This window comes from Triturus cristatus, chromosome 2_2, assembly GCF_964204655.1.
Source record: "Triturus cristatus chromosome 2_2, aTriCri1.1, whole genome shotgun sequence".
Lineage (NCBI taxonomy): Eukaryota > Metazoa > Chordata > Amphibia > Caudata > Salamandridae > Triturus > Triturus cristatus.
The window spans coordinates 360,050,018-360,070,707 of record NC_140582.1 but is presented as its reverse complement, the minus strand read 5'-3'; the positions used below and the strand labels follow the sequence as shown (position 1 = coordinate 360,070,707).

General features: G+C 42.5%; 1 protein-coding gene across 27 annotated transcripts in view; it reads left to right on the top strand.

The window, feature by feature from the left end:
* CAMK2D (calcium/calmodulin dependent protein kinase II delta) overlaps positions 1-20,690 on the top strand; it is a 708,539-nt gene that overhangs the window by 488,113 nt on the left and 199,736 nt on the right. For 10 of the 27 annotated variants that reach the window (XM_085641469.1, XM_085641475.1, XM_085641471.1 and 7 more), the window contains exon 13: positions 187-224. In XM_085641469.1, coding sequence (XP_085497595.1) covers positions 187-224 — 38 coding nt within the window. Of the gene's footprint in view, positions 1-186; positions 225-9,944; positions 9,978-20,690 lie in introns of all 27 variants that reach the window. The other 17 variants (XM_085641477.1, XM_085641470.1, XM_085641473.1 and 14 more) reach the window with 3 other exon arrangements.

Sequence of the window (20,690 nt, the reverse complement as noted above, 5' to 3'; positions counted from 1 at the left end):
TGTCACTGATAGCACAGAGAGCAGCGGAAAACAATTCTCTATGGCAAAACTCTTAATTGTAAGTGAAATATTTCGAAAGATTTTAGGCTATTCAGTTATGTGGTGTTAATTGTTAAGCTTTTTTTAGTGAATGCTTGTAATATTTTATGACTAGTCACTAACATTGAATTTGCTATACATTTACAGCAGCAAAGAGCTTACTGAAGAAATCAGATGGAGTAAAGGTAAGTCTAACTGATAACGCTTAAACTTATTTCTTTCAGGCTTTCTTTAGGCTTGTCCTACCTTCTTTTTGCCACGGAAGATGTGACTACAGCTTGTATCCATCTAGGTTCTACTCATTGTCCTCCATTTGGATTGTTAATGGGAAGAATCCGTGATCTGTGTCATGGGAGCTGCTTCCCTCAATGATCAACTACCCGAAGGGGGAGACACTTATTACATAAATAGTCTAGTTATTCATTTATGCCATGATCTAGGATGGAAGCTATTGCTTTCTGTGAAATGTGGCACTTGAACAGAGCTGGAACATTGAGAACCATGTTGTTGGGTTAGTAGTTGTTTTAGCACTGAGTTGATAACTTTAATATGCATCCTAATAAGCTTGTTCCTGTCGTTTTTGGATCAAGAATATTCCATGAAAAACCCAGTCTCCCAATGTAACAACTTTTTTCAGTTTCATAGCTCTTGGTTGCAAGTATGACAATAATAGATTCTGTTTTTGTGAAATTCTGGGTTGGCTCCTTTATGGCCAGGACCTTGCCTTTTCTATTTAGTTATGAATTTTAAAAAAATGTCATGGATTCTGATGAGCATGACACCAATATAGAAATTAAACACACTCTTTCACTTACTCCTTTCTGCCATCTGCTCAGGACAGAATGTAGCCCAGACTCCAAAATATTAACCAGGAACTGTAATGTTTTTGAATCTTTAGCATGGGCAATGCATTTTTTCCTGCAGTCCCAGGTTGTAACAATGTGGTGGGAATTATGCAAGTGTCATAGCTCTTATGGTGTTGAAGACTGATCCAGCCCTCAAGAACTGGCTTTGAAATGGTTTCTTTTTGTTTTTAAGAGGTTACTGTACTTCCAACCAAATATTTGTTTCTTCAGAGGATATAATTTGTCCATGCTTATTCTCCCTGGGATTCCGGGCAGAAACGCACCAGGGCCAGTACTGCTTCTGTATAAGGAAGATGCTCTTCTGTTCTTCTCTTGTAGCTGCTCAAGGAACAAAATTAACAGATAAAGCCTTCCGGATGGTAGTTGAGCTACCCTTTTATAGTTTCACTTTCATTCCCATTATCTTTTCAGAATCACCCCCATCCTTCTTATTTTGCGTTTTGTTCCTGTACACTGTCCCCTCTCGCGTATTTTTAACAACAAACTCCCTTACAGGGAAGCCACACCGCCTCTTCAGATTTTTCAATGGCAAATTTGTTTCCAAAGCTCCTTTCTCTAATGAGCTCATGGTTTCCCACTTTGCCTCAGCCCTCCTGCCATGAAGCCAGCCTGCAGTAGGGGAGCTTTTACCAGGACAAATGCATGTGAGTGTTGAGACTAGAGAGACTTCTCAAAGCTGGCTCATGAGTTGTTTAAAGGCTGTGTGTAGCCTGTTTAACTATCTTTCATTCCCAACCTCTGCCAGGGGAGTAGTTTAAACCAGTGCTGCATTCCCCAAATAAGAACTTGTGTCTCCTGTTTTTTCAGTCCTGCCTGCCCTTCTCTAAAGCTTTAGGTGACAAAGGGGAGGCTGGTGACGGCTGGGCAACTGAAGACTCTGTTTTAGGGCACTGGGCATGTATTTTGTTATGACCAGGCACACTGAACTAATTCTGGGTATCTACATCTTCGTATCCATTTGGTTTTACAGTAGAGTTCTGCAATTCATTCATATAGTCATTTACATTAAAGGTAGCTTTTAAGGATTTCAACAAAGTATTCTGTGAATGAGTGTGGTGCTACTGACTGGTTCTAGGTCTACTCATCAAGTCCATTTTGTCCTGAACTGTGAAGCTTTAAAACCTCTATTTTTGAGTCTGCCAAAGAGCTGCTTCTATCAAATACAATACTGTCTAAGATTGCGTTGTTGCTCAGTCTAATAAATATTTCAAGATTCTGATTTTAGAAATTGCATTTTTCGTGGACTATATAAAAAAAGAGCTAATCTGCATATACTGTAATTTATGGCTGTACAGTGTCAACAATTTGACAATCATAAATCCAAAATAATTAAGGCATATCAAATAGTTTCCTTATCTCAAAGCAAATTCTTCGGTGCATATCGGTCATATAACACATAGTAGGTGCATACAACCTTATTTTCAAATACCTGGATAGGGCGCGCACACTGCATAGCCCTCTCCAGGCAGCCCCATAATGTGATGCCTCTTTTTAAAGGCCTGCACAGTAGAGCAAAGGTGTTTTGCACTAGTTTGGTGTCCCCTTATTTGATTTGGCTAATCTAGTTTCAAAACTTTGTAAAGCATCAATGAAGATAGTTAAATGGCTTAACAGTTTCCAGCTTCTCTTGGTATACATGGAAACACTTCCTGACATTCGAAGTTGTATTTGCTACCATGTGATGCATGTTGAGCCATTCCTAATGGACTCTTTTGCAGTACAGAACTATAAAAATACATTTAGGAGTAAGTGTAGACTACTTATTGTTTGCCAATATTATCACATTGTTGGTAAGCATGTTGGAAAATAGCCTTCCTATGTGTCTTTAGGATATCACATTTTATAGTAAGTAATATTACCACTATAATTAAACAGGTGACTAGCCCACATCCCTGACACATCACTATGTTGGCTTTAAAAAGTATCGGTAAGGTAACCCTTTAGGCTGACAATGTCTCTATTGCTTTAACTCTAATAAATGGAGAGCTGTGAACTCCTAGATGGTCTTAATCTTTTAAGTGCAGCCTTAATTTTTAAAGTAAGAACGATTAAACAATTATTTGGTCATACCATTTCCAGCCTTGAAACCCACTTGAAGTTGTGTGTTAATTATGGTTTCCTGCATCCAGGTTTGCTGTTTAAAATAACCACCCCAATAGCTCAGATCTAGCATTGATGTTGACAGTGGGTAGTTTGACACTAAATCGAGTTTGTAGCTCTTCTTAGAAATTAATTTAAAAAGGCCTTATGTCAAAGCTGACCTTAGTTGTGATGCCCTCTTTCACCACTGCACTACATAAGGTGGTCAAGGAGGCTGGAATAAATTCCATGATAACTGCATTGAAATCAAGGGGTAGAATGTTGCGGCCATCAGCCTTGCGTGCCTTTATGATAATAGTGACTTATACATCCTAAAAGGAAGCTAGAGGCCTGCAATCTTCCTTTATCATTCATGCTGTATGTGACTAATTCAGATTTACAGTCTTGGGAAACCCTCTAAAATGGCCATTCTACATAGTGGCTAGTATTCCTGGTGCCAGAGGTATATTTAAAAGGGACATTTTTATGCCAAAAGTTATTGGTGTTATTGCTAAATATTGCTGTCTGCATACTTTCCCTATCCTTGATAAAAGGTATTTTTTCCACCATCAGTTTAAAAACCCTTTTGTGTTTTACAGTGCTCTGCACTGTTTGTCACAAAGGCATTCTCCCTGCATGCTTAATGAAATCATGTTCCATTATTCTGTCCTTTAGGAAGATGTTAAAGACCTGGCCCTTTGCCTCTTAGCTGGTTGGTGCTAGTCTCTTTCGTCTCGACCAGCGCTTTGATACCATTTGGTTTTAGTGCGCTATATAAATTTTCATCCCATCCTACATTCAGTTTACTGTACGTGAGAAGTGAGTTGTTGTTTTGGGGAGGGGTGAAACCCTACTCAAGCAGCAACTACAGTTCTCATCAGGATGAATCACAAAAAGTGACTTAATTAACTTGAGCTTAACTCTCTAGCAGCTTAGTACAAAGGAAGTCAGGCGTAACTTAGAGGCAATGTGTAAAGTATTTATACAGCACTTGAATGGTGATAAAGTGCAGTAGAACCAGAAATGTGCAATTTCAGAGATGTAAGGTTGGCACAGGGCCTAAAAGCACAGAACACCACTTAATGGTAATCTGGTCATGCAAGACCAGGTGAAAGTCATAAGTTCAGGCTGACCGTGTTTGGGATAAATACAGGGACCAGATTAGTCCAGTTGAAAAAGTTAACTTATAAATTCCAGCTCGAAGAGTTCTATTCATGGTGAAGGATGCTGAGAGGAGCAGAAAGAGCGCTGCAAATGGTCGTTGCTGTAGCGAGTAGATCTGGTCAGGCATTGTGAACGGGTGTTGTTGGAGATTTGTTTCTCCGGTCACCGCGAGCGGTCGATGCAGCAGCTTGAAATGTAGATCTTTTCTTGCCAGTCATCACTGGCAACCCCAGTAGCGGGAAGAGTCTAGTTCACCGGAGCTTAACCTTAGCTGTCAGTGCGGGCGGCAAGACCTTGATGTTAATGGGCCTGTGCACAGTTGCGAACCGCCCAAAACTTCAGGATTTCTTCCTTTCTTCAAGGAGGAGCTCAACTGATGCCACAACAAAGGTCTTGGACCTAGAAGTCACCTGTTTGGGAGTGGGAACTCAATCTGACACCGGCCAGCATGGCTCAGGCAGGCCCAGTTGTAGCAGGTTAGCTGGGCAGTTGCAGAAGGGGGCCACTGGAGCTTGTTGTGTCCCTGTAGCTCAGAACAGAGTCAGTCAGCTGTCCCTCGGTGTTGCTTCACTCTGGAATGAAGGGTGCAGGTCGAGTATTCCTTCTCAGCAAGCAGGGCAGGCCTCACCAGCCTACTTACTGTAGTATCCACAGGTCCAGGAGTGTACTCAAGTGTGCCAGAGAGGCTCCTTTTTAGGTCTCGCCTGACCCAGCGAATGCACTGGTCTGGCGAGACTTATTGAGAGGGCTCCAAAAAGTGCTACCAGGCCAGCCTAGAGCTACAGTGCATGTGCGCGGGCACGCGCGGCGCTTTACCGCGTTTTACTTTCACTTTCGCGGCCGCACAGCCGCTTTGATGTTTGATCGCGATCACTTTCGCGGCTGCACGGCCGCTTGGCATAGCCAATAGGTCTCGCTTTTGGGACCTTATAAGTATTTAGTTATGCAACTGTTGTATGGCTAAACACTTACAAGGTCCCAAAGGCGAGACCTATTGGCTATGCCAATGCTTGTTATACCTGGTGCCCACTTTGAAATGGGAGAAACTTCAGCAGCTAACCCCTACACAAGTGTGTGGAATTTCCTGCCTCCCTGCCCTGGTCAGTCTGTCTGGGGGTACAGTAGCCTACTGTGAAGTCCTTTGTGTTGGAGCTGGGCCCGTGCCTTCGAAGTGCAAGTGCCGTTGGTTACAGGTGCTCCTCTCCCCCCCCCCCCCCCCCCCCCATTATGTCTGCATTGCTCATCCTTCCAGCACTCAGACTCTATTGTGATGCTGTCCGGGAGTAATACACATAGTCCAACTGCACCTAGTCATGTGACCCAGGAACAGGCTGTGGGCATCAAATGGTCAGAAGAAAACGCCAACTTTCTAAAAGTGCTTTTTCAGAATTGTCTTAAAATCGGACTTTACCGTAAAAGAGGGTTTGAAATTACAGGTCCTCACACCCCAAACATGACTTTCCTACCTGATCCTAATCTAAAGTTATCACTTATTAAGTGTAATCATGTAACCCATTGTTATCCTATTGGAGTGAAAAACTAGTTTTTCACTGCCTGGACATCTAAAATCCTAAAATTATATGTCCAACTTTTAAAATATTATGCACCCTGCATTGAGGGCTGTTTGAGGCGTACCATAGGAGTGACTTATATGTATTAAAAAGGAAGATTTAAGCATGGCAAATAGTTTGTTGCCAGGTCAAAGTTGAATGTCAAAAGCTGCACACACAGACTGCAATGACCGGCCTGAGATATGTTTTAAAAGGCTACGTAAGTGGGTGGCACAATAAGTTCTGTAGGCCCACTAGTACCATTTAATTTACAGGCCCTGAGTAAATGTAGTACAGCTTTACTAGGTATTTACAGGTGAATTAAATGTACCGATAGGATGTAAGCCAATTTTATCATGTATAAAGGAGAGAGGATGAGCACTTTAGTACAGGTTAGCAGTGGTAAAGTGTACAGAGTCCGAAAGCCAACAAAAACTGATTCAGAAAACAGGAGGGCTCAACGCAAAAGGTTTAGGGGTGACCCTGCATAGAGTGCTAAGCCCCATGCTATAAGACAACATGTAAAAAAAGGATCTATGCTGGAATTTCAGCTGGTATTAAGACAATCTACACCTCTTCCACCAATATTACCACGATGTCCAAGTTTTTCTATCTAACACCTTTACTGTTTGCCACCTCTGTATTGCAAAGTTCACTTACCTCAGCATTATCTGGCCTTTTGGTATCTTCATATGGGAAACAGGCATGAGCATAAGTTATTTCAATGAGCACAATTTACTGCAACAAATGGGTCTGAAGGAGTGCTGTAATTTACTAAGTAGAGGCATTAGTCTGCCTTGCTTCTGGTTAAATCAGTCCCTGTGGGGCATTGCCTTTTTCCACCAATATTGATGGACACACTAGACTGATCCTCATCTACAGTTTCTGCAACCAAGACACTGCCAAAAGGTGTATAAAACTGCCTGTTATTGTCTTGAAGGAGAAGAAAATGTAAACCATTCATACCCTGTTTGAGACATGAGCTCTAAGGAGAGTAACGCTTCAACTCCTGTGTGTTGAGCGCCCTTCAAGTACTTAAACAGCCTGCCCATCACACTTAGTCATGTTTACTGACAAGTTTTCTTCTTTGGACAGGTGTAACTTTTCAGTAATTAATTATTAGGGGTTGTGACAACATCTCATGAAGGAGCTTTTATCATCATTTATCAAGAAGTGGTCATATGTGACACTGAAATGTGTTCCGGTGGTTGAAGTCCATCATTTAGGAATATCACAGAGGAGGGTAGTCTATTTTTCCTTTCAAAAGCAACCTTTACACTAGTGTTTAAGGGTTTTTACAGTTTCTGATCGGTTTACCACTTTAGTTTTTTTAACCGATGAGGAAATGAGTGATTTGTCTTACACATATTTATCACTTAATTCAGCAGTGGTTAATGAAAAAAGCCAGCTCCTTCTTGATACACAGCTGAATAGAAATCGAGCTCCATCTAAGGATATGTACAACTGACTTAGGAGCCACTCCAAATCTGTGTCCCCCAAAAATATCCCCAACAGGAACCACCCCCTCCCAATGCCCAATAAATCGCATTGGTCACACCCCTCTAATAGGCACTAGCTTGTCTAATGGGGATCACTCAATTCTTAAATTAGCTAAATTGCTTGTAAATCTACTGGACTGGTTAAATTTGATAAAGGTTGTTGTGGGCACGGATTCATGCTATGCATTGCCCTGGCTGGGCTGCAGCATTCCCGTGCTGCATGCAGCCCTTTCAATTTTTATTGATAACATTGCCAGTTGTCACTTCTTTGTGATTAGGGATCCTACCAGTACAGTAACTAGAGTTTCTGCTGTGCTCTCCACACCCCTTGTGTTGGTGGGCTGCTGGCTTCCAGTTATACCAACATACTACTTTTGGGTGTCTCCTTATGAATTTGTGCTATTTATACTTCATGATTCAGTGACATAACCTACTTCACAATGTCTTCAAAATATTACTGCTGCAAGCTGATGGGCATTTCCAGTCCTAAGGATTTTATTTTTATTTTACCCTGAAGTAAACAAAATGACTTTTTTTTTTCCTCAGTGCTTTCTCGGTTGGTTCAGAACCAAATCCTACTGCGTAAACTTTGCAGCTGAGCAGATGACCCATGAATTGGCTCAAGAAAGAGCTCATTGGGTTTAATGCAGTGGGATATGTATTCTACATTCCTAACTAGGTTCTTAATGGCAATGTTCTAATTCACATGGTTACACTTTTAGGCCAAACTCATTGTAGTGAGCCGTTTTTTGAGTAAAATGCTTTGCAAGAGCTCACACTCATAAAATCCAATGAAATGTTGAAAACATTGCGAGCTGTCCATCTAGTCATTAATAGACAAGAGTTCCAAGTTTCCTTCTAGTACTTAAAGATTTTACCTTACTTTTTTCAAATCGGAAATATCAAAGTGCTGTCTCGGTTTCACTTAAAATAACTTTAGGTTGGAACAATAAATGAAGGCAAACCAGTGATTTACTGTGAGGAATGAGTCCTATGATATTCTTGTCGCCATATTTAGTAGATGAACTGCCAAATTGTTGTGAAATGACCTTTCCATGATCAAGAGGTTAAGGTGACTGTAAGCCAAGTGAAAGAATGCCCTTTTTCTGTATTGAAGCACAGAGTGGAGTTCTAGTAATAACCAAAGCTCAGATGCAGTTCCTGTTCAGACTGACCTCTCTGTTATAGCTGCACAGATTGATTCCCGACAGATACATTATTTAATTGGTAAAGTATTACCAGTTTCTCTTTGTATGTTGGCCTCATAATGGTCCACATATGGACTATATGCACATGTTTGCTATTCAGGATTCTGCTAATTTCACCTTAACTTGTCAAAGTTTCTTATTTCAAGTTTTGAGTATACAAGAGTAGTTGTTGAAATTGATGCTGTAATAAGGGTGAGCTACAAATTCGGCAAAAAAAAAAGCATTTGTCTTTCAAACAACCTAAAATATTGGTTTCATTTAAGGATGACATGGTTAAGTATCTACCATTCAGTGTAAAGTTTCTAATAACAGTTCTCTCTCTGCATAGTTCTGGATGCATGTCTCCTCTACAAATATGTGGTGTGCTGCTGCCTACCTTCCCTTCTCACAACTCACATGCTGGCAAGTCATTTAAGTCCTGTTATAGCACAGGCATGTCTTTGTTGAAGCTCTTCGCTACTAAGATTAATCACTGGCTGTTATCATAGATATTTCCTTGGTATGCCTGACATTTTGGTTGCTGTAAAGCTAGAAGGCCTGAAGGCTATCTGTAAACAAAATGATCTGCTCAGTTCTCTGCCAGTCCTCAGTATACATAAGATGATATTCGACTGATGAGTGTAGACTAGCAGAGACCTCATTCAAATACTGTTGCAGGTTATAATCCCTCATGCGCACTGTTTTCAGGCTACAAAATGACCTTCCACTATATTATACATATACTGTATTAATTGGAGAACCAACTCCCACAATGCTTATTCTTTGTAAACCTTTCATTTCCCATTCAAACCTCATCTGGTCTGTCTTTCCAGAATGCCACTCTTTCCTTTTCGATTTCAGAATGCTGGTGGTGCCTCGCCTTCTGGATTTATTGTGCTTTGTTTTTAGTAAATATTAAGAGCGGAATGGAGAGGACTATTTCACCCTCAAACGTTTTCCATGCATTTAGCTGTTGATTCCTTGTTATATGGTTGTTCCTGTAACCTTTTCTTCCACAGATTACTCTTTGCATGTGGAGAACTCTGCTATCCTACCCTCTTCACTTTGCATAGTCTGCTTGTTTTCAAAGTATTTAAATCTTTTAGTACTGCTTGATTCATAAGCCATAGCAACTAAAACCATCTGAGCTGTATCAGAAGGAAATTAAGTAATGGAGTATTTGCCAAGTCTGAGTGGCATGGTGTGAAAATCCCCATTTTAAGAAAGATGTATCATTTGAGCTGAGTGGTGTATTAAGGTTTTTGAAATTGTTTTCACTGATTTTATCCAATTTGCATAACTTGTATTTTTCCTTTATTATTTTGTCACCCTAAAGGATTTTTTTCTTGTGTGGAGTTTGGATTTACTCACTCTTTTCAGCACCAGCCGTTTTTCAATCCCTCCTTACCACAAACCATTTATCGTTCTTCCCCCTCCACCTTACATAAGGTTTTTTTCTCTTAAAATAAAATTACTACTGTATATACTCAGTGCGATGATGTTTCAAACCCACACAGTCACATTTTCTTCTCCTTCTTTCTCTCTGACTGGTCAATTCAGAAAAGGAAGTCCAGTTCGAGTGTTCAGATGATGGTGAGGATCTTTATCTGCCAGATTTTTCTTTCCTCCACTTGTGTTAATTTCAAAATTAGAAATGAAGTGGTTGCATTGAGATCTGTTATCCAAACTTTAGAGCCTGCCAAATCTCAACTTGTCCAGCAAGAAAACAGAGATGTTTGTGTGTCTCTTATACCTGAACTTTTGTGTAGTAGTACAGTACTTCAAGCAATGTGTTATAGTATACTGTTTGGTTGTGGTGTCAGAGGTCATCTCCTACAAATCTCATTTTAAACCAGAGTTTATCATGCGTATCATTATTAAGCATGAATCCAGTACGTGACCTCGGTGTGATTCACAACCAAAGAAGCTTGAAAATACCTTAAATATCATTGTTTTCCACAAACAGAACGTAGCTGTCATTGATGTAGCAGGTGCAGTGGTACAGTGGCTCAGAAGTGAGAGTTGTACTGCATGCTAGTTATGGCTGTCTAGTGCAGCCTTAACAGGGGCTTAAAGGCCCATGTTCGAGGTATGTATGGCTGTAGATACACATGCTGTGCATACTCCTGCCAGTAGTGTTGGACTTGGATGTGTGCAAGTCGATTTGCTTCAAAGAATTCTTCTCAAGTCATGAGGTAGTGTGACTCCACCTCTTGTTTGCAATGTGCATGGTCATAGGCTCTATTGTTAGATTGTTTTTTTCAGCTAACTGGTACTGACATGCACTTTCATGCTTCCAATCAACTCCATCACTGTGATCGTTGTTAGGTTTCTTGTTCCATGTCTCTCCATCGGCATAGTTTATGATCGCATTGTCCCCTTTCTTGCATATTGGGTCGGCGTTTCTAGTTGCCTTTCAGAGCAATCTGCCGGTGACTCCAGTCCCTGGCCAAGCCTCACCCGTCCGGGCCTTTTTTCGTCAGTGTGGTCTACTCTCAACATGTCAATCCTTTCGACCGAAAAAGACCCTTCAAGACCACTGAGCCCATCACCTCGAGATGTTGCGCAGGAGCACAGAAAATACCCCCGACCTCGTATGCATCCAGGACCTTGAAGGGGAACATCACTGGAGCCTTTGGTCACTGATGAGGAGGCTTTCGCACCTGAAGAAAGTACTGGCTCTGATCTAGATATTCAAGATCTCCCGCTGGCTCAACAGATCTGGAATACAGCTCCCCCTCGACACCACTCAGCTTCTGACCCACAGAAGCAGGCTTCTGGACTATCACTGCTATCAGGCCATGGTCCGGACAGACAGTCAACTTTGGCTACCATGCCAAGTGGCAGCTTGGCACCAAATAAAATCTTAAAACCGGAACCTTTAGTGCAGCCTGCTCCTGGCTTGGCCCTGACCCGACAGTCGATTCCGAAATAGTCTGTCTTTAATCACAAGTCAATTTTGGTGCCGTAACACATGGCTCCAATCAGAAGATCAGCCCACGAACCAGTTGACTCTGTCCCCCAGAAGTTAGAAGAGCACCTTGATGTCCCAAAAAAAAACTAATTGTCATCCACCCTCAAATGGGCCACATTCCGATGCCAGATCTAAGACCTTCCAAGAGACAGCTCAGTTTTAAAGCAGCTCTGAAGCCCTGTCCTCTTCCAAAGCAGTGGATAAAATAAGAAAAAGCTACTCGTCCTGTTCTGGACACCGGGTTGCCTCCACCCTCTTGTACTCCACCCAGACCTCTAGCCCCATCTTCTTTACCAGCCATACTATCTTACTCTCCACTGGGGTCACCACACTGACACAGGGGAAGATGCTGGGGGGAGGGACGCTTATGGTGTACCTCTAGAGGGAAACCCTTGGGACCTGTGGATACTGATCCCAACCTCTACCCTGCCCCACATTCACCACTAGATGATTCTTCCTCTTGCCATATTTTTGTTGGCCAGCTGCTTATCACAACATAGAGCTGTATAAGGAGCCCGTTGAGGAGGACTTCCTCTTTGAGCCTCGGTTCTCTGCACATCTCTCCCTGCTATATCTGCCTATGCTAAAGGGGGTGCTCAAACCGGCACCTGATATTTTCAATGAGCCGGTTCATGCTCAAGTCATTACCCCAGAGGTTGAAAAATAATATATAAGGCCTCCCTTTTAGACCCTCTACATATAGAAGCAAGATTCCCTAGTAGTTCATACCACTCGTAAGAGGGCAAATGCTCAGGCACCAGCAATGATCAGGATCGGAGTCAAACTGAGACCTACCACTCTGTCAGGAATCAAATTAAAAGACTTCAAAAGGTTAATCTAGTGGGGGCCATCTCTACCTTTAAAAGAGGAGGTCATCATTTGTCTTGGTCAGAGTTATGGCAATTACGCACCTCTAAGATGGCTGAAAGCGCTGAGGTCAGCGCTTCAGCCTTCCTGCAGTGAGCGCGAGCTAGACTTGCGCTCCCCCGCAGCTGTTGCACTTCACTTTGGGCGTTCGAGAGGAAACCGCATTTCTGCGTCGTCCTTGTTAGTGTCAGGATAGTTCTAGAATTTCGTAGCGTTTTTCGTCGGCAGTTTTAGGAAACACAGTGCGACGGGCAGAGCAAGTCTTCTGTGACCCAGTGACCTTGCAAGCAGTTTCTGAGAAAAAGTATTCAAGCGAGAGTTTCCTGTAACACAAGTACCTAAGAATTCATTTAAAAAGAGAATTGTATTGAGAGATACTTACCAGGCATTCTTGTGACAGCAACAGCCTTTACCGTTTCCCTGAGGCTTCTGAAAAAGGAGGTGAGAGAATATTTAGTTAATGAGACTTCATTTTGAGTTAGTTTTTCTCATACCAAAAATACTCGCCACAGAATCTTTGTGTTTATTTCCACCTCACGTTCTAAGTTCCTGTAAAAAGAAATAAAAGAAATGTTTAGTTAATAAGCAGGATTAGCTCTCTATAGACATTTAAAAGAGAGTTAGACATTGAGTTTGTTTATTTAGCAAGAATACTACGTTCTAACAAAAACACAAGATGCGCTCAGTCCAGTCTAAAGGGTATGTCAAGTTAAATTCAGAGAAAATACACTAACAATTAGAACTGCCTAGTTTTAAGGGTTTGTCATTTGTTTTGAAGGTGTTAAACTGAGGAAAGCACATCCTAAAGACCATAGAAGAGAGGCTCTAGACCAGTCTAAAAAGGGTATTTAAGGAGGAAAACTAGGATCAGAAAGCTTGAAAAGCACAGTTTAAATTATTGTTTGAACCTACATTGCAGTGTCAATTTACTGAAAAAAGCAATACCACTAGAAGTTGTGGTGCAGACCAGACACCCAAGATAGAAGACGAGGCGCTCTTCTCTGTCCCATCCCCCTTTTCCCCCTGGGAGTTTCTTCATCCTCTCTAAGAAATATTCTTGGGAGCGTGGAGGGAAGCTCGGAGGGGCATTCGGTAAGGTCATCGTTCTGCTCCTGTGAAGTATCTGGAAACTTCAAGTAAGACTCTTGACACACTCCTTCCCCCACCCCAATCACACAACACATGTTGGGGGATTGCTGCAGGTGTTCTTGCCCGCTTGGCAACACTTCAGTTCAGGCAAGTGGTTGTTAGACATCATCCAACTCTGTTGCCCCCTAGAGCTCTCCTGCGCACCTAAAAACATACAACCCTGAAGTCATACCATTTCCCAGGAACACCATTTGTTTCAGGTAGAGGTTCAAGCGCTCATCCTCAAGGGAGCCCATAGAACCTGTCCCACAATACCTACAAGGCTCAGGGAATATAGTCTCTCCTCTTCCTCATTCCACCCCCAGGTTCATTCTGGACATTAGACCCCCTAAAGGAGTACAGTTTATCAGAACCTTTCCATATGATCACCCTTCAGGATGTCATACCTCTGTTGCAGCAAAGCAACTTTATGGTGGCACTTGACTTCAAAGATGCCTACTTCCACATTCCGACTCATCTGGGGCATTGACGTTCTCTCTGGTTTGTGGGCATCAGTACCAGTTTGTTGTTGCTTTTCGTGGTCGCTGCCGCACCCAGAATCTTTACAAAATGTTGTGCAGTAGTTTGAAGCGCATCTGCAAAGACAGGGCACCCATGTTTTTTCATAGCTGGACTATTGGCTGATAAGAGCGCAACTTGACTACAGTGTCATGCACTCACTCAAGCCACAATAGAACATCTGCACAAATTGGGCTTCACCATCAATGCTGTGAAGTCCCATCTCCAGGCCCTTCAAGTTCAACCGTATCTTGTAGCTATCCTCCGTGCAGTGGTCAGCAAGGCATATCCCAGTCCGGCAAGACTAGGATTTCAAAGCCTTGTTGGCGCTTTTTTCACCAATTCAACAGGTAACAGTGATGGCAGTCATGCCAAGGATGATGGCCTCCTGCAGCGCCATAGTACCCCATGCAAGATTGCACATGTGTGTGCTGCAGGAATGCGTAACACAGCAATGGTTTCAAAAGGAGGATCATTGGGAAGATAGTGTTGATCACCCCCCACACCTATCACTCTCTGGAATGGTGTAACACCCACAACTTGCTACGGGCAGCCCTTTCTCAACCCAGTTCCTCAGATCACTGTCACAATGAACACATCCCTCACTGGGTGGGGGGAGTACTTACAAAATCTGACTGTCTAGGATCAGTGGGGGGCCCACTCACAGAGACCTCCACGTCTACTATGTGGAACTACTAGCTGTCCATCTTGCCCTCATGGCCTTCCTTCTCCGCATAGTGAGCAAGGTAGTATTTGCTCTGACAGACAACATGACAGCCATGTACTACATTCAGAAGCAGCAGAGCATCTGCTCCCCTCCGCTTTCTCAGTTAGCTCAGCCCATCTGTCAATGGATTCTCCACCACAGGATCCACCTGTTGACGGAATACATACCGGGAGTAAACAACAAATTTGCCGACCTTCTCAGCAGGATGCGGCAATAAGTCCACAAGTGGGACCTCCACCTGGCAGTCCTTCTTCGCTACTTCCAGCGATGGGGGTTTCCGGATGTGGACCTTTTTGCCACAGCAAAAAATGGAAAATACCCAAACTTAACCTCCAGATTACCACCCAGACACTCCATCGGCAATGCACTATGGATGAACTAATCAGGGATATTTGACTATGCTTTTCCACATCTCCCCCTCATTCCATTTCTGGTTCGGAAGCGGAGACCTATCTCCCTCATGCTAGTAGCTCCCACCTGGGCCATACAACCATAGTTCACCACTCGCCTTGAACATTCAGTGGTTCTGCATGAGAGGGTGCCCAGCAGGCCAGACCTTTCACGCAGACCCATGGAGAAATCGGACACCCTGACCCCAAGAGTCTCAACCTTGCCATTTGGCTCCTGAGGTCTTAGAATATGGCTATCTCAATCTACCCTCAGAATGTGTGAACATTCTTAAAGAAACATGCAGGTCAACTACTGGTGGCTGCTATGCTGCTAAATGGAAGAGAATTGTCTGTTACTGTCTCAAACTATATTGATCCTCTGGCAGCCACTGATCAGAACATTTTGTTATCTTCTTCACCTCCAAACAGGTAGTTTAGCTTTCACTTCTATTTGGCTAGGACTTGCAGTTGTCCTCACAAGGCTTATGGGTCCCTCCTTTGACCCTCTGCTGTAATGTCCCTTAAAGTTTCTTTCTTGGAAGGTAGCTTTTCTGGTAGCCATCACATCACAAAGACGTGTTAGTGAATGTGAGAAGTTGGACTGGTATATGCTGTCCACTAATTAAAGTGGGCACCCTGTACCAGTCCAAACGACCCTTATGGTGATTAGGTTAAAGATAACCTTTATGAAAGCAATCCTAGTGGTAGCTATGGAGATCAGCCTTCAGGCTAAGTCTTTGAAGGAATGTAAAGCAGCTTGTTTTACCAGATAAGAACCTCCTGAATGGCCAAATGAAAGGAGAACCACATAAGTGTTATATTAAAAATATGTATTTATTACTAAACACTCTCTGCTAACATCTTTGAGATTAGAGCACAAGACACACAATACTTAATCAATAGAACGACAATAAATAGCACAATACACAGCGGGCTCCAGGGGGAAAACGAACCATATACTAAAAAAATGATATAACAAAACGACTTCACTAGACACAGTGCCTAGAGCACGTAGAATCACTGGGACCCCAAGGAACCACCCAAAGGAGTGATACAGGGAGCCCACGGAGGACGGGTGCAGTGTGGGAACACAGACGCGAGCTCCGTACAATTCTGTGAGAGTTGCGGTTGGAAAATGACAGTTTAAGGACACTTCGGAGAGGACTTAAAGCAAACCCTTTGGAACATAGAAGGTTCTAAGGCCAGCACCATTGTGAGTACCAAGGTACCCGTGTTACCTATACCAGAGGAGTCTGGTGCATAGGGGTAAAGTGTTGTTGGAAAACCTCGTCGATTTCAATGGAGTGATGTGAAGAAGTGCTGCTGCCGGGAAGATGAAATGTGTCCGGTGCAATCCAAGCCTGGATCTGAGGTGAGAAGAACCTGAAAGCAGAGGGGACAGAGTCTTGGTCACTTCAGGGTGACCAGGGGCTCGGTAGACAAATGCCCACCGATGTCGAGTGCTTCAAGTGCGAAGATAGGATGCTTGACACTGCAGCCACGGGGACCAGGAGACGTCGACGACTACCAAAGTTCGTAGGTGACCTGTCCCATGAATGATGTAGAGTGCTTGGGGTGGGGGGGGGTCAGTGTCCGGATTGAACACCAACAAGCCTTGGCAACGGCAACCCACGCAGGCAGAGGAAACCCGTTACGGTGAGGACCAGCATGGTCCTGGAGAGACTCCAACCAATGGGGAGTCAGAGCACATCTGGAGCCACCAGGGAAGCCCAAGGATATTCAAGGTGACCCTCGCTTGGACCCACAGGCCAACGGACCAAGGAGCGCAAAGGGACCTCGATCTGAATTTCAAAGTACCAGCCCACGGAGCACTCGTGGAGTGGAGGCCAGAAATCTTCGGTGAAAATACCGTTCGGGGTCAGGACTACACGTAGTCCAAAGCACAGCCTCTGGGATCGCCAAAACGCATAAGCTGCTGTAAAAGTACATGGTGCACAGGGGTTCGGTTTGCACTGTCCCCAAGAGGGATACTGGTCTCAGGATTGCTGAGAGAGCAGATCGACCTCTGAGATGCTCAGGAACCCACCTCCTGTGTTGCAGAAATCTTCAGAGTCCTCAGGAGATGCAAACCGGTCAGATGTGTTAAGGTGCCTGCTGCTGCAGGGGAGTAACTCCTTTACTCCAAGGGAGATTCTTCTGTCGTCCAGCGAAGTGTAGACCGTCGAAGTATGTGGTTTCTGCTTGCAGAGTTTAGCCCTGGTAAAATCTAAAGTCCTGTAGTCAGGGTTCCTACTTTACACCCAAGGAAGGGGTTGGACAAACTCTGGGGACCCACCTATGGGGAGGGTCAGGACAGAGGGGTGGCTACAACCATGTCCTTTGTCTAGTTTTGAGCCAGAGCAGGAGCAAATGGCTCCTGCAACCGGTTTGAGCTGGACTATGCACAGGACACCAAATGTGCCCCTAGTGCAGACTTTCTGGCACTCTGAGTGCACCCACCCAGCCCCAATACACTAAAGCCTGTCTGGGAGGTGGTCACACCTCCCTGTGACAGGAAATCTGTTGTCAGGCCTTCCTCTGCTCGAGCTCGGCTCAGCAGCAGGAGGGCAGACTCGTGTCTGTGGCTGGCAGGATCCATTTTGTGATGGCCAGCTTTAGAAAGCTGGTAGCGGGTGTACCGGTGTTTCACATAAGTCCCTCTAGAAGGGTGGAATCATACCGCCCCCGCCAGTTACTGGTGGGTGGGTATGACACGACATGTTTCTAAGCAGCCGTTTTTGAGTTAGCTTTTACTGCGAGGTTATAATGCACTTAAATATATACAGTTGGCTGCATCACAGACAACCCCGGAAAATAGGTTCCGAAGGCTGCAGAGGGACTCAGCTCATGCATGGGCACCCTCTCACATAATAATATAATAATAATTGTATTTGTTTGAATAATTAAAATCTTACAAAAATTGCTAAAATCTCATCAAGTTCAATAAAACAATCAATCATATTTATATTAAGAAAACTTACTTATATAAAATATATTAGCACAATCCATTATCAAATCAGATAAATACATCCAGCTTTTTCCCCAGCAGCATATATAAATTTTACAGGGCTTGCCTACATGTCCTTACACCACGATTATTAAATAGTTTCTTAAGAATGGATTTTCTATCATTTTCCAACTCCGGACAAAGACATAATAGATGAATAATGTTTTCCTGGCCGGATTTGCATAACCTGCATAGTTTGTCCTCCTCTGTCCTCTTCCATGCAGGTAAGTGGCATAATCCTGGCAAACAACCAAATCGAGCTTTAATAAAAATGTGTTTATTTTTCTTAGACCATGAGGATTCGAGATATTTTTGAACCTTTTTTCCCTTAAATCCATTCATGATTGGCCATACATGATTCCTTTTCACTAGTATGTCTTTATTCTTTAACAATGATAGGTGATTGGGGAAGTTATTAATAGTTTTTCTGAAGCTTTCTTGAGCAATTGTATTTTTCCAAATCGAAGTTCTACCATATTCTTCTATTGCTGTATTTAGGTAGGACCAGACATGTAATTTCCTGTTAATTTTTGCTTCCTGCCACAACAGCCGGGATATTTGATTCTCTTGGTCATTTTTTATTCTATTCCATACTTTAAGTGCTTGTCCTTTCCTTTCATATTGCTGATTGTTTAACCCAAATTCTAATCTCACCTGTGCTTGTGAGGCATTCTTTGGCAGGGAGAATAATATTTTATGTTTTTGCAACCGCACCATTAATAGTCTCCGCATCTTTCCCATTCATTGCCTCACTCCCATACGTTAAGGTTGGTAGCAGTTTTGCAGCAATTACTTTCAAAAACGGACGGTAAGACAAGTCACTTATAGATTTCTGTATGGTCCTGAAAGCTGCAACCAGAGTTTTTGCTTTCCTTGTAATATCCAATTTTTGTGGCAGGAAATTACCATTATCATTGAAAATAACACCTAGGTATTTATAGGAGACTACTTGTTCCAGGTTATTTCCTTCCAAAAACCATTTATATTTATATTTAAATCACGTGCTTTTGGTAATAACCATTACCTTGGTCTTAGCTTCATTTATTATCATACCATTTTCCTTTGAAATTTTAAAATACAGTTGATTAGTCGTTGCAATCCAATTCTAGTATGTCTTAAGAGTATAACATCATCTGCATATAACAAGTTGGAAATTTGTTTGTCGGCAAGCTTCGGGGGATGCGCATTCACTTCATTCAGAACCGTAGAAAGATCAGCTAAAAATAAATTAAAAAGTAGAGGGGCCAGAACGCACCCTTGTTTTAGTCCTCTAGACGTGGGGATTTCTTTCGTTAGTGAGCATCCATCGCCAATCTTCACCCTGCTCCAAGTATCCTAGTGCAGGAGCTTAATAATTTTTAACAATGTATAAGGTTTGTCCACAGAAGATTTCTATCAACATAATCAAAAGCAGATTTAAAATCCACAAAACAGAGATATAAAGGTTGTTTCGCTAAAATTGCCTTATCCATTAATATGGATAATAATATATTTGTGGAGGTTCCTAGGCCTTTAATGAAGCCTGTTTGGTTCGGGGGCAACACCTGCTTTTCCTTTGCCCAATCTGTTAAAATCATCAATAAAATCCCAGCAAATAATTTCGCATCAGTATCTTGAAGGGTAATTAGACGGTAACTTTCCGGCAATTGCCAATTTCCCTTCTTAAAGATAGGAGATATTAGAGACCCTCTCCATGATTCCGGAATTAATCCACTCTGAACCACTTCATTAAACACAGCAGTGAGATATACGGACCAAAATTCTGGATCTTCTTTATATAATACAAACGGTATACTGTTGGGGCCAGGTGCCCCATCCTTTTGTTTTTTTATCAGTTTAACCACTTGTAACTGAGTTATATTAATTTCATGTTTACATTCTATAGCATATTTATCCACCTTTTTTTGTATGTTACATTCAATATTTGACGATGACATTGGATTTAGATGTTTTGTAAGAAACTCAGTCCATTCGTCTTCAGTTAGATGTGACCCTACGGAAGATTTATTTGGTCGAGTCAGACCGTTAATCAATCTCCAAAATTCCCTTGAGTTTGTTTGAGTACTTGCATAAAAAACTTTAGTCCACAATTCCTGTCTAACTTTATTTTGTTCACTCCAAATTAATTTCCTCCATTTATAATTAGTATTTCTTAATTGTACCCTTACATTTTCATTTAATGGACACCTTTTTAGCTGTTTCCTATGTCTATTGCGGACGCGTCTAGTTTTTCTCACAGTATACGGGAGAATTATGTTTTCTCTGATTTCAGTCCGGGTCACTTGTTTTATTTGTACACGTACAGTTTTTTCTTTAGACTTCACTATTTTCCGTATAAATTTTCCCATTGCTATATTACTGTTTTCATCGTAATTTCTTTAACCGCTTCAGTGCCCATGACGAGATGGTCTCGTCATGGAGCGCGGTTGCGCTGTGCCCATGACGAGACTATCTTGTCATGAACCCCGCCCGCTAATGCAACACCCGGCACAGGGCGGGGAAAGGGCGTGGCACTGAAGGGGTTAAAACACTCAACTAGATTTTTTGTTTTATCCTTTGTATCATCCACATTATTTGGTTTCCATATAAGTTTCCTATAATTGATGGTATAAATCTGTCCTTGCGTTGTCAAATATTTCTGAGGTTTTGGACAAGATAATTTTATATTCATTATTTGTTGGCTATGATCACTATC